Below are 14,696 nucleotides of genomic sequence, written 5' to 3' on the forward strand. Positions count from 1 at the left end.
TCCGATGACCTCATGTCTTCTGTGAAAATATGCTCACTGAGGTACTATTTGAGCCAATGTATTTTTTTCCTACCCTCGCATACTTGGCACCAGGTTCCTATAGCGCCTGATGGCCTGACTGGTTAATGTGTGCAAATTGTCATTGGGAGTCCTTTTATATCAAGCACCAGTGCTCAGCAGTTCTTTAGAAGGTGACTTCAGCATTACTCCCCTCCATCTCATTTAGTGTGTAGATCCATTGTTGGATACAGTATGGTCTTGAGCAAAGTTATAAAACTGCCCTTGTCTTAAACTGTCCTTGAGCTTTCCATTTTTTATCTTCCAGTGAGGTGAAAAAGAAACCGCACAGAGGCGTCTTTATGCTGCATTTCACGTTTTACTTCAGTCCACAGAATGGTGATGTCATGCATGCTGAACTCAGACACACAGAGAACCCACTCACAGACATTAGCACATACAAGTGTAAAGGACATCATGCTGCTTGCTTAGCGAGTACCAATTCCTCCCGATTCAGCCCATACCTGGCGCGAACTCGGGACCTCTGCCTTGCTAGCACACGTGACCACCCTCCTGAAGCGTCTTACCAGTCGGCGCCACGAAAAAAGCTACAGTGCCTTGCAAAAGTATTCATCCCCCTTGCCGTTTTTCCTATTTTGTTGCATTACAACCTGTAATTTAAATTGATTTTTATTTGGATTTCATGTAATGGACATACACAAAATAGTCCAAATTGGTGAAGTGAAATGAAAAAAATAACTTGTTTCAAGAAATTCTAAAAAATAAATAACGGAAAAGTGGTGTGTGCATATGTATTCACCCCCTTTGCTATAATCCCCTAAATAAGATATGGTGTAACCAATTACCTTCAGAAGTCACATAATTAGTTAAATAAAGTCCACCTGTGTGCAATCTAAGTGTCACATGATCTGTCACATGATCTCAGTATATATACACCTGTTCTGAAAGGCCCCAGAGTCTGCAACACCACTAGGCAAGGGGCACCACCAAGCAAGCGGCTTGAACATCCCACGGAGAACCATTCAATCCATTATTAAAAAATTGAAAGAATATGGCACCACAACAAACCTGCCAAGAGATGGCCGCCCACCAAAACTCACAGACCAGGCAAGGAGGGCATTAATCAGAGAGGCAACAAAGAGACCAAAGATAACCCCGAAGGAGCTGCAAAGCTCCACAGCGGAGATTGGAGTATCTGTCCATAGGACCACTTTAAGCCATACACTCCACAGAGCTGGGCTTTAAGGAAGAGTGGCCAGAAAAAAGCCATTGCTTAAAGAAAAAAATAAGCAAACACGTTTGTTGTTCGCCAAAAGGCATGTGGGAGACTCCCCAAACATATGGAAGAAGGTATTCTGGTCAGATTAGACTAAAATTGAGCTTTATTGCCATCAAGGAAAATGTCTGCCACAAACCCAACACCTCTCAAAAATCCCAGTGGCTAGATGTGCCAAGCTTATAGAGACATACCCCAAGAGACTTGCAGCTGTAATTGCTGCAAAAGGTGGCTCTACAAAGTATTGGCTTTGGTGGGGGTTATGCACGCTCAAGTTTCTGTTTTTTTGTCTTATTTCTTGTTTATTTCACACAAAAATATTTTGCATCTTCAAAGTGGTAGGCATGTTGTGTAAATCAAATGATACAACCCCCCCAAAAATCCATTTTAATTCCAGGTTGTAAGGCAACAAAATAGGAAAAATGCCAAGGGGGGTGAATACTTTCGCAAGCCAATGTAGCTATTTGCTGGCGGAAATGGGGACACTTCAGGCCTAGTAGTACGTTTCACACATCCCCATGTGCTACACAAGCACGCAGACACGCTTAACCACAGAAGCGCACACACACAGAAACACACACACAAATGTAAACTTTTTTCCAATTCTCTCACAGGAAACAGCCAATAGTTCCCTGAGTGGTAATTATGTATTTTTATTTTATTTTTTTGAGGGGGTAGATCACCTTGTAACTTGAATAATGAATTAGCCCGGGTTGATAATTTATGTAACCGCAAGTCGAAAACCCAAGCCCTGACTATTAGCGGAACTGCAAACATAGCACAAGGTCAAATTGCTAGCCGCAGCTCCGGACGATTTGAGTTGTTAATCACACCAGAAATAGAGAGAAGGTGTTTAAGTTCCTCCTTTATTTCTTAGCGCTATGCTAATTTATTCTGTGAGGTAAAAAAATGTACTGGGAGTGGCAGAGGAAGACAAAAAGGGACTGTGGGAAGACAAAGGGGGCCTTTTTGATATTTTTAGATCACCTAGGGTAGTTTTAGAGTTATGGTCGGGCAGTGTCTGCAGATACCTCACAGCTGATGTCATGACTTCTTATCTGTTCCGGAGGAGCACGACTGCACAAAAGGACTGTAAATCATATTGTGAGGTCCGCAGGAATGTGTTCAAAAGGCCAGAAAACGTTTTCTTACCAGATCATTGATTTCAGACCGACCAATCCAGCGATCTCAGCTGCCCATATGTTATTGGAGTTGAACCGTTAACACCCCAAAGGGAAACGACAGGGATGCCAAGGCATCCTTGAACATGACCTAACTTGAAATTGTGGAACATGTAGTGGATACTGTAACATTGTAGTCTACAAGACAGCATCATAAGCTATATTGAAAGAACAATTCTTTGACATAATTTAGAGCTCTCAAACTCAGTTGATATGGTATCAAATAATAGAATTCTGACAAAGACATTACAGTGGATATATTTGAACATGTAGACTATGGAGCAGAATTTAAGGCTATTGCTTTGCCCAGCACGAGAGCAATTTTGATTGCTCAGAGAAAGGCAAAATTATGATCTCCTGAGCACCTTTTTGTCCCTTCTATGACATTGTTTTTTTTAAGGCTGCACGGATTGTCACATTCCATTATGATACTCAACATGCATCCATGTTCCGAGGCACGTTCCTGGCTTTTGATTCGCTTTAGAAATCAACTGATTTTCCGTTCGACCTTGCAACGGGTTGTGGGAGGCTCGGGGGAGGGAACTACCTCGCACAATTAATTCCTCTCCTCCTCCTCCTCTCTCTCCTTTCAAACGAAACACCTCTGCAAACCCATTCTCTTTCATTAGGCTATTTCTTTAATGGCACTTTAACACAGAGGTTCTTTTTTCCTGTCTTCTTTTTACTTGGAATCTAAAACCGTTTCATGTTTTTTTTATGCAGTGTGGGCAACGGCTGTAACCAGTAGATTTATTGTCACATTTGATGTATTAATCCGCAAAGCTTTTAAGGCATTCTTCTTGGCCAGCATTATTATCTGTATGCCCCTAAGTCATGAGAGGAGGCATTTTTCTAAATTGTTTTTAAGTATTACATATTTGTGAGAGAAATGTTAATGTTAGGCTCTCTAAATAGGTTATTTTTCTCATAACTTTTTCTCATAATTATTGTTAACAACCGAAAGTAAGTCATTTGACTCACCGGCTTAGTATAACCAGACTCCTGATAATTTCATTGCCCAGATTTTAGACTATCAGTATTGCATTTGATATGCCTGCATGAGTATCCAACATTTACATTTTCAAGCCTTATCTGATACCAAATCCCTGCCTTTAGCTATGGTTAATTACCATAGAGAGCATGTTTTGTGGTGACTTATTTTTGAATAATAGCCACCATACTATATAGACTCCACACTAAACAAAAGTGGAAGTTTTGTATTTCCTCTTAGCACAAGCTGTGGCTCTTTCTCGTGTCCTTCTCCCTCTCTCTGTCACTACTTGCCTGAGTTACTACTCTCCATTTGTTTGTGGCGTGATTGATTGTAACTCAAGATGTTAATAGAGTGCACATAGCCTGTAGTGTCGCCCCAACAGGTAGCTCAATACGCCGCAATATAGCTAAAATTAGTAGCGCGCTAAACTGTGGTATCTATCGATAAATGAGCAACACATTCAAGGTTGTGTGAGAGTGAGGCTCTTAGTGTAGGACGAGGAAACATAACGGCAGCAAACTTTTAATAGGACCAACCCCCAGTGCATACCTAATTTCCTTAATGGCCAATGATCAAGAAGAAGATACTTAGGATACTTACCTCATACGTAACACCTTGGATTGAGGACTTATGCTAAACTGTGTGTTTGTGACATGTATTGCTAATGACACTTTAAATAGTGTTGTCATAAGATTCCTTATCCTTTTCCTTAATTGCAATTACTCTAAATCACAAAGAATTGACAATTAGTTTCAGCCACCCCAAAGACACTCCAAGATGACAGTCAAACCTACGTGAATATAAGTAGAATGTAATTATATATCTGTGCTTATGCCCTCATCAATAGCACCCAATCGTTAAAGTAAACCTTGGTTCAGGTTGGGACACTAACTTAAAGAGGGAAAGCTTAGAAGCTCAAAACGAAGCTCAATTCTTGAAAAGGATTTACCCGCCGAGGTATCCTCTTCTGCCAGATACCCGAAAGCATCGTTGGAAGGCAGCCACGACTATCGTCGGCTGCACAGAGACAGCGGCTGCTCCTCAAAGCTATTTCCAGCCTGAAGTGTGCCTCATGAAACTAATGAAGAGAGCGACTCGAAAAAGGTGGCGTTTGAGAGAAGGGAGGGAAAGACACTAATTAGGCATATCACAACAGGGAGAGCGAAGCTTTAAGGTGTGCTTCAGCCTCATTGGTATGCCAACCATGTGCCATATTAGCCCTTTAGTGTTAGCTGTTAGCTTAACCAAGGTAATGCAATAGCCATTTTGAATGTGTCCCTGCGTTTTGGACATTAACTCACCGATTGTTCTGCATATTAGCTCTTTAGCATTAGCGGCTAGCTGAACAAGGCTAAAGCAATATCCATTTTGGATGGGATATGTTACCCAGCGCTCTCTGTAAGTCTTCTCTCACTGTGAAAGGAAGTCTGCTTCCTGCTAAGAGCCTCAAGGGCCAGACAAGCTGATGTAGGCCTTTGATTGTCTTTGTTTGGTTAAAATGTTGGGGGTTTTGCACAGGAGCGGGAGCCGCGGTAGTTATCTTGTCTCACATCTCGGAGAACAGCAAGGGGAGCAGCCCCCATTTCTAATAGCAGCACTTTGTAGTGGAGACAGGGAAGAGACAAGCTTACGCACCCTCCTGTCACACCATCCAATATGCACTTGTACACACGCTTGATACAGTACAAATACTCAAAACACACCCCATTGTCAAGTGTCAACTGTCTAAAAAATCTGTTCTGTTTTGTATCACATTTAGTGAATACAGAGCCTTGCTGAATATTGTGAGACTAGTGGTTATCTAAATGTTCTGTCCATGTCAATATAATAGCCTGGTAAATAAAGGGAAGGTTTCAGCAAAGTATATCTCAGATGGAAGCAGAAAATACTATGATGTCACTGAATAACTGCTTAGAACTTGACAATAGTATGAACCCAATGCACACATACACATTTCTTTATACCGCTTTGCCTTGCGCTCTCTCTCTCTCTCGCTTTCTCTCACACACACATTCTTGTTGATTCGAATTCTCTACACTCACACACTCTCAGTCTACCTCTTACTCTCTTTCTTACTCTCTTTCTCTCTCCAATTGCTTGTAATTATTTCTGCCATCTTCCTTTGCTCTCTCCTCTCCCACTACTCTCACTTGCACTCAATGAACTCACAGCTATGGTTTTCTCTTGGTTTTCACAGAGGACCAACTGCCCCCTGGTTTCCCCACCATTGACATGGGCCCCCAGTTGAAAGTGGTAGAGCGAACTCGCACGGCCACCATGCTTTGTGCCGCCAGCGGCAACCCTGACCCAGACATCTCCTGGTTCAAAGATTTCCTGCCCGTCAACACCACCAACAACAATGGACGCATCAAGCAGCTCAGATCAGGTAGGGTGTCACTACCGCCACCGGAACTAAACCGGGAGTACTCTTTTATATTTGTACCCTAATCCCTTCTGTTTCTGTTCTCTCGTTCTCCTCCTCCTCTTCTTCTTTGGCTTTGATTTTGTAGGTAATGGCATTGTTTCTACTGCTTCTTCCTCCTTCTCTACGGTGTGTGTGTATCCTGGTGTGTGTTGTCTGTTCCTCCCACTCCTGCCTCTGGTGTTGTCATGGCTCCGTCGGTTGTCTTTGTGTGTTTTGCCGCTTCAGTCTGACTTCCACATTGCTCACTGCTGTGACTGTTCTTCTGACGAGTGGCTTTTCTTTTGGTTTAGTTTAGTTGATTCCCTTTGACTGCCTCGATGCAGTGTTTGACGGATCCATTCTCTTTCGTTTTTTATCTCTTGTTTTCCCTAACTCGATGAATATTCAACATTGGGCTTCACTCAGAACTTGCAAAGGAGCACCCATGGTTTTTAGCAATTTTGTTGTTTTTAAAGGCTGCAAGAGAAAATTGCAGAACAGAGTGAATAGGCAGACATTGAGGCTATTTCCTTTTCTAATTCTTTGTTGTTTTTTGTTGTGATTTAACAAAAAAATAGTTCCTATAAGCCAGTGGTGGAAAAAGTACCCAATTGTCATACTTGAGTAAAAGTAAAGATACCTTAATAGAAAATTACTCAAGTAAAAGTGAAAGTCACCCAGTACAATACTACTTGATGTAACGTCTAAAAGTATTTGGTTTTAAATATACTTAAGTATCAAATGTAATTGCTAAAATATACTTAAGTATCAAAGGTAAAAGTACAAATAATAAAAAAATCCTTATATTAAGCAAACCAGGCGGCGCAGTTTTCTTATTTTTTTAATTTATGGATAGCCAGAGGCACACTCCAACACTCAGACATAATTTACAAACTAAGCATGTGTGTTTAGTGAGTCTGCCAGATCAGAGGCAGTATGGATGACCAGGGATGTTCTCTTGATAAGTGTGTGAATTGAACCATTTTCTGTCCTGCTAAGCATTCAAAATGTAACGAGTACTTTTGGGTGTCAGGGAAAAAGTACGGAGTAAAAAGTACATTATTTTCTTTAGGAATGTAGTGAAGTAAAAGTTGTCAAAAATATAAATAGTAAAGTAAAGTGCAGATACCCCAAAAAACTACTTAAATAGTACTTTACACCACTGCTATAAGGTCCCTTTAAACTAACAGTTGTATTAAAACAGAAGATAAAAACTTGTGGAACTTCGGTTGAGGCACCTTTTCCTTCCGGAATGTTTTCCGGCCTTAAGTAGCCACAGTAGTGTGTGAGGCTTGTGTCTAGCTTTCCCAGTCCCTTATTGACTCTCTCTGGATCTACTCCCTGCTTTTCCACGTAGACTCCAGATTTCTATTCTCTTTGCCTGTGGCTTATTCCCAATACTTCCTCATCCCGATCCTCTGAATATCCCAAGTTTCCTTATATGCTAGCGTTACTTAACTCATAGTTTGGCTAGCAATATTTACTATTAGCATTCCTATTTGAGATTTGGCACTACTTCTGGTACAATTAGTCTTCTATGTTTGATCACCTGCCTTTTCAGATTTCACAGCTGTCCTTTGTTAAAATGTCTTGGTAACCCTCCTTTGCCTTGTTAACAGAATCTGTGTAAATTAACCCTCTTTTTTTAATGTGCGACTTTGATTTTCCTGTGACCTAGAGTTGATAAAGTTTTAACTCTGACAAAAAACTAATGTAACTTAACCTAAGGAATATAATAATATTTTTATGCTGTCTTTCTTCTCTCCGTATTTAAATCTACAGAATCCTTTGGTAAGTGCTTAGTTCTGAAGCACACTTCACTCCCCACTAATTTTTCTTCATGTTATAACTATTAATAAAATGCATGGCATGCATTTTACTAACAGTTAGTGTAGACACAAAGATGACGCTAGTGGCACACATATACTTACCCCCCACAAAGTTTTCCTATAAGCAATACAGGCACCTTTTTCCAGAGCACACAAATTTCACCCAGCTTTAGCCCAGTAGATGCCATATCCCCCACCTTAGTGATATAACCTACCTATCTACCCTCACTGTATGGTCAGTCACTCACTCACTCACCCACTCACTCATTCACTCACTCAATACTGTATAGCCTACCACCACTATAGAGATTTAAGCAGATGTTTAGCAATTACTAGGAGGTCAAGCTAAAGGGTTCCAGGTCTCTTAAATGAGTCTCTTCCCTCTCATATCCAAACTCCTCCAAGCCTTACCTTCAGTAGATGGTCTTCAGAATCCATGCCACTTCCAAAATGGCACCTCCCCTGTGGCACACCACTGTACAACGTTCTCTGACCTTCTCTGACCTATGATACCTTCCTATGATGAATCCTGTATTTTTTTGCCAATAGAGTACAGAGTTATCTCTCTTTCTAGCTCTCTCTCTTTCTCCTTTCTCTTTCCTCTAGTCCGCTTTATTTACGTACTCTGTTAAGTCTAATTTGATTCTTCTTCCAAAGCCCCCAGCCTATATCTTCTCCTACTAATGCTTCTTCTTTCTAATCTTATTTGCATTCATATTATCCACCCAGGTGGTACACCAATAAGAGGTAAGAGTGCTGAACTGATGTTCACAGAATGAACAAAACAAATTCATTCTTGCTGTCGTCCCATCCATCCGCCCGTCCGCCTCCATTTTTGTCCTGTTTCCCGACTCCAAATCCCATTTCGTTCCCATTATCGACCTTCCTTCTTATTTGTCCTGTTCTGTTGACTCCATCCAATCTCAATTTTTTGTCTATGCTTTATTTCCTCCTTTGAATTTTGATTTGAAGAGCCTTTTTCAAAAAACTCAGTTGTGATATGCTTGCTCCGGCTCAAAGAAGCATATCCAATGACAACTTTTTTTTAGAACTCTAATTGTTCTTTCATTTTTTTGTTTTCTTTTTGGCCATAGCGACTCATGTGTCCCTCTTTTTGTCCAACTAAAACAACCAAACATTTTTCCCCCTTAGCTGTTCTTGTTCAGCACTAAAATTATGCACAGATGCTGTGGAATCACGCAGGCATGCTGAAGACAACATTTCCTTTACTCTGCTTTTTTTCTCCCAAAGAATTATTTATATCTTTGCAAGCCTATTTTTTTATTTATTCTATTTGCTTTCCTCTCCTGTACCTTCTAAAAAAAAAAAAAAAAAGCCCAAACAACTACTTTTTTGATAAAGTTTCTCCGGGTGCTTTTTTCCTCTTTCACCTATTTTTCTTACTTTTCTTGGGTTTGAAGGCTATTTTACTTTTTGACGATTTTTTTATTCTTCAGGGTTTGGGGGAAGGCAAACAGTTGAGTCTGGCGAGGACCTGGCAGGTCCATTTTTACCGTTTGGGAGTTGAAGAGTGATTGTTGCATAAGCCATTTTTCCCCTGGTCATATGACACCACACTGCGGATCCCATTGGTGGATTTTTATGGGTGTCTTTTGTAGCTTTCACAAGCTAACGCAGTGGTTGGTTGCCTTCTTGTCAGATCAAGGCCACCATTTTGAATTTTGTCTTCTAATACAATTGCATTTTATTTTTCAGCTAAGGGTTGTCAAAAGGTTGTAAGTTGTGCCGACATACATTTCTTGCTCTTTGGAAAAGATCTGCATGTCAAACATTTTGTGACAGAGGGTGATATATTGGTAATACGATATTATGATGAGTATTTTTTCACATATCTCAGCAGCATTTTTTTCAGTTTTTTGTAAGCGCTGCATTTTTCTAACCGACTTTGACTAGATGAAGTCCTAAATTTATTTGATTGATATTAGATCTGTGATTGAATATGCTAAAATTCATACCCAAATTAATTTTTTTAATTGTCCTCCCTTGTTATGCTGCTTTTGTATACTGTTAAACCTCTTTTGTTTGATCCATGCTTCCTTGAAGCAGTTTCATTCATCCCCATATTGACAGTCCAGTGAAATGTTGTACATTGCAGGGCTTGCCCCTATCCCTCAAAGTCGAGCTATACTATGACATATTTTCACACTGGTCTTAAAGTTGAGTGCCTTTTTAGACCCTGCAACATGTATGTAGGTTCGTTTTTATCCTCTGATGTCAACAATGAGGTAAATGTTAAATGTTAAATATTTTTCCATGGTTGTTAAATGTTTATTTGTTCCCCTAAGATTTCTGTAGGCCTGATAGTATAGCAATCTGTCTAAAACTATCCATGATTGCTGTAATACATTTTTATAATGACAGAAAATATGTAATAAAGATTTCACACATATTTGATACATCAGGCTGGGGTAATGTTAGGGGAAAACTGTCAAGTTACAAGAAGAATGCCTATTTGCGCGACAAATGAGGTTGTGAAGGTCAATGGTGAAGTAAACTATCCTCTGTGCAAATGATCCCTACAGATACAAAAAATCCCTCTATGCTAGTTACAATGGTAGCCGATTTTACTCTGTACCCTCATCGATTCAAAAAAAGAGCAAGTCTAGGAGTGAGGGGGCTTCAATGACATGTTGGCCCCTGACCAGTCAAGCAATTTTTTTTTTTTTATGTTTGTTAACTTATTTAAAAATGGCTGACACTAAACCAATGGTGTCCGGCACCTACCTTCTATTCCCACGCAGGGGCCCTCCAGATTGAGCAGAGCGAAGAGTCCGACCAGGGGAAGTACGAGTGCGTCGCCACCAACAATGATGGAACCCGTTATTCTGCCCCCGCCAATCTATACGTCAGAGGTAGGAAAGTGACAACAAAACAACAACGGTATTCTTCTTTGGAAGCAGGTTACCCAAATTCTGATAAGAAAAAAATATATAAGAAAACATTAAAGTGGTATGTGATATGGTATATTATGGTACAACTGGTGAGATGGGTGTTCAAAACTGGGTAATTATGGGTAGTGGAGGTAGTGATCCAGTCCAAAGGTCCATGTCCAATGAGGTAAGTATGGCTCTTTTGTTCTATTTGACCTACCTGCACTGATTTGAACCTGTGTGTTCTGTTTAGTGTTTTTCTATTATTTTTCCTGTCTAACTCCAATGACTTGACTGCTTGGTGTGTTTTACCTACTAATTGCCTTTTACTCCTAAATGTACCTTGAGGGGAAACGGGTGGACAATCCCTCCAACAATCCCCTCTGTTCATAGTAGCAGATCCTCTCTGATCTTTCTGTTTCTTTTCATTTTTCTCTTTTGAGCAACAATGGAAGGACACCTTTAACTCTTCTTCAATACAGTTTTAAAAGTGCTGAGATTGTATTTCATAGTGATTGTATGTAGTTATCAGATAAATGTACATTTTCTAAATAATGAATTTTAACTACGTGTTGAAAATTACTATTTTTTGCAACAATCTTAAGTTTAAGTTAGTGTTGATATCATCAGTACATAATTGATTTGCTGATTTGCTTATAAGTGATAATTCATTGAAAGGTAACACTGTATTATGGCTTTCATAACACCTTCTTGAGCTATCACAAATCTTTGTTCCAATTGTCATGAACTGTCTTGAGGTTCGGCTTTCTATGTGAATGTCACATTACATAGTCCATTGGAATAAATATTATTGTGTGTTTACTGATAAAATGAAGGTCTTATGTGTTGCCATGTCCATTGTTACTTTTTTATATCAATCTTTGAACAGCAATGGATATTATTTTTCATAGTTTTTCATTAATTTAATATGGATATTTAAATTGCCAGCTGTAGCTATTTTTCTTTAAAAACTATTATCTCTAATTCTGTTCGAGTCTTGTGGTTTGCAGTACCATCACAAATCATTAATTTAAAACACAGTCAATGACAATACTTAGAATACTGAATAATTATTAATTAATAGATATTTTATTGTGTGGAACAAACTGAATGTGGATATTGACCAAATTGCACAGCGATATCTTTCTGGATATTATATTATGACTTTTTGCATCGCTCACATTTTCAACATGCAGAACATTTGTATGTAATACCCAACCTACATATAGCACAGATATGTTCATCCTTAGCACTCGTTACAAGCCAACCACATGACTGGGACAGGATTGCATTATATGCTAAACATAGCAAATTATTTCAACCCTCAAAATGCTTAACATTTTAAAGTGGTGCTAGTTAAGACTTCTGCCTCTAAACCAGGGTATGAGGGCGATGCAGCGGACTCCCTGTCCACATGTGACAGGAGGTCCTTCAAAGTAGTAGTTTGAACGCCTTGAACATGGCCTTTTTACTCTCTCTGTGTTTCCCTTGTTTTCTTCTCCTTTCCTCATTTCATTGTGTTCTGCATCAAACCCCCTACATCCCTCAGAGCTGCGAGAAGGTTGGTGTTTTTTTACTTTTATGCCGCCTTACAAAACTGAAACTAAAGAAACTCAAAAATTAAAAAAATCTGAAGAATACAAATGAAGTGAATGTAGTTGCACTTGCGTGCCATTTTTCTCTCTCGTTTTGTTCTCTCCTTGGTTCATTATCATTTATAGCCTTGTATTATTATTGTTTCTGCTTAGTTGCTCAGTTAATTTTTTCCATGAAGAATTCCCTTGGTCTTGGCTACGATGCTTGACTGTCCAAAAAGTGATGCATGTCATGGGAGGGACAGTGCAGCTTTAGTGTGGTGGGAGGGGGTGGGATAATATTTGCATCTTCGGGGAGTATTTGCATGGTGACCTGTTTATGCTCAAGCTAGAAATCCCCCCTCCCCTTTGCTCTTACCCCCACCCCTGCCCTTTGCCCCCACCTCTCAGTGTCCTTAGCTTGTTAGTGTTCCTGCTTGATTACTCAGGCCAACGCCGTGACAGGCGGCAGAAAAAAGCACAGAGCCAACATGAGCCGCAGCACCGAAGCAGGAAGGGTGTTCTCTATCACTACAGGCTCCTGGAATGGAGCACTGCCACACTCTGTGGCCTGCCTAGGCACATGAAAATGAGCTAAGAATTCCCACTGAGCAGCCATTTGACTAGCTAAGACTGGATGCAAATGTTCCCGCTATTGCTTTTCATCATAGTGTCAGAGAAATATATGTTTTTAAATCCATAAGTTAAATTCCCCTTTGTTATAGTCAGTGGTGAGGTCTAGCGCTCAGCTGTTAAGGTAGCATAGCCTTGTGAGATGATACGCTACCTCTGCAAAGGATTTTTCCTACAGAGACGTTCATGAAAGAATAATGTATTTGGAGCATTAGCCGCAAGACTTGACAAATGTATTGATATTCAAATGAATGTGATAACATTATGTCTTGGAGGAGCGTGATCCAATTGGATATTAATTAAATATTAAGCGAGTGAAAAGTTGTATTTAATAATGCAAGGAGTTCTCTGAGATTCCTTCTCTCTGGAGAGGCACAATCTGCTTAGCAGAATGTGCTTTATGAAATGTGATGGCGGTTGAACGCGTTCGCTAATGCTACGTGTAGATTCAGGCTTGTAGCATTAGCAAACAATGCTATTAGCCAAAAATGCTATTAGCAAAAATATATATTTTAGCTAGCGCTCAGTTTTACATCACATCACACTCCCGTGTAGCTCAGTTGGTAGAGCATGGCGTTTGCAACGCCAGGGTTGTGGGTTTGATTCCCACGGGGGGCCAGTATGAAATTGTATGCACTCACTAACTGTAAGTCGCTCTGGATAAAATGACTAAAATGTTAAATGTACATCACGTTAATATATATTAATGGCCGCATACAGTTAGAAAATCCATTGGCTTTTGCCATTACATTAGTCAAGGCTCATCTTTGTGCCCCATATTCGAGAGAGGAGCTTGTTTAATTTTAATTAAAAGTGATTGGGACGATGGAAGTGTTTCACTCTTTATTAGTATCACAGAGGTTCACCACCAAAGCACCAGAGTGATTCATCTTTCCAAGGCGCACGGAAGAGCAAACAACATTCCCCAAATACTCCCACCATTACGCCTCTGAGTATCCAAGGAGATTGGCCTATTGGGACCTATAGTAATTCTGAGTACTATAAGCAGTAACACTGACTTAATTCCTTTAATGTCATTCCTCCCTAGAAATGTATTAAAATCCAAACCCAGTTCCTGTATTCTTCTACCCCCGCCCCAGTCCCTGTCCCTTAAATTATCTTACCTTATATGGTGTGTTTGAATCATATGTGGTTAACTACCTTAGTCAAACCTCAGAAAACATTGTGATTTGTGTTAAGTTGCCTCCTTCGCCTCTCCCTGTCCTGTCCTGTCATACTGTAGCACTTCTCCTAATCTGTCCAGTGACGCTGTGCATTTGTCCTGCCCTGGCAACTCTAGCTTAATAATAGCCAGTCGTGTTTATTTCCCAGCAACCCAACGCTGCCAGCCTAACACTAACCGCCCTCCCCATGTTTGATATCTGTTTTCTGTATGTCTGTGTTACTATTTATTTTCCCTCTCAATCCTCCTCTCTCCTTCCCATTCCCAACCATGGTTGCCTTTCCAAGCCAGCTATGTGCTTGTGTGCATGATAGAGAGCCCAAGCCCCCACAACAGGCCCCGGCCTTGTATCTTTCCATGTGCATAATGCTGTTTTCTTTTCAATTTCTTTTCAATCCATTAGTTTTTCGATCGGTTTCAAATTTTGATTTGGTTTTCATTTCTACTTCGAACGTGGTTATTTTGGAACGTGTATCCACTTGTTTGATCTGAGAAGCAGAGTTGCACTATATTCTATGTACTGCACCATAGTTGGATGTGTCTCCACCATGGAGTGTCTGTATGTGTGATGTGACAATGTGATGCGGCACATTTACGTCACATCAACTGGAAGAACGCGGCATTGAAGTTGTTCTCTTGATCACTTCACTCCGGCATGCTGTCGACCCTCCAGTTCCTCTGTGCTGTTCTCTTTATATCTGTATGAATGGTAT

General features: G+C 40.2%; 1 protein-coding gene across 2 annotated transcripts in view; it reads left to right on the forward strand.

Annotated features, from left to right (window-relative positions):
• The window catches only part of LOC311113246 (receptor-type tyrosine-protein phosphatase delta-like), a 609,241-nt gene that overhangs the window by 515,815 nt on the left and 78,730 nt on the right, over positions 1-14,696 (forward strand). The window contains exons 14-15 of one of the 2 annotated variants that reach the window (XM_084156451.1): positions 5,667-5,855; positions 10,465-10,575. In XM_084156451.1, coding sequence (XP_084012577.1) covers positions 5,667-5,855; positions 10,465-10,575 — 300 coding nt within the window. Of the gene's footprint in view, positions 1-5,666; positions 5,856-8,350; positions 8,450-10,464; positions 10,576-14,696 lie in introns of those variants that run through there. The other variant, XM_084156452.1, reaches the window with a different exon arrangement.

The sequence above is a fragment of the Coregonus lavaretus genome (assembly GCF_964263955.1).
Source record: "Coregonus lavaretus genome assembly, chromosome: 39".
Classification (NCBI taxonomy): Eukaryota; Metazoa; Chordata; class Actinopteri; order Salmoniformes; family Salmonidae; genus Coregonus; species Coregonus lavaretus.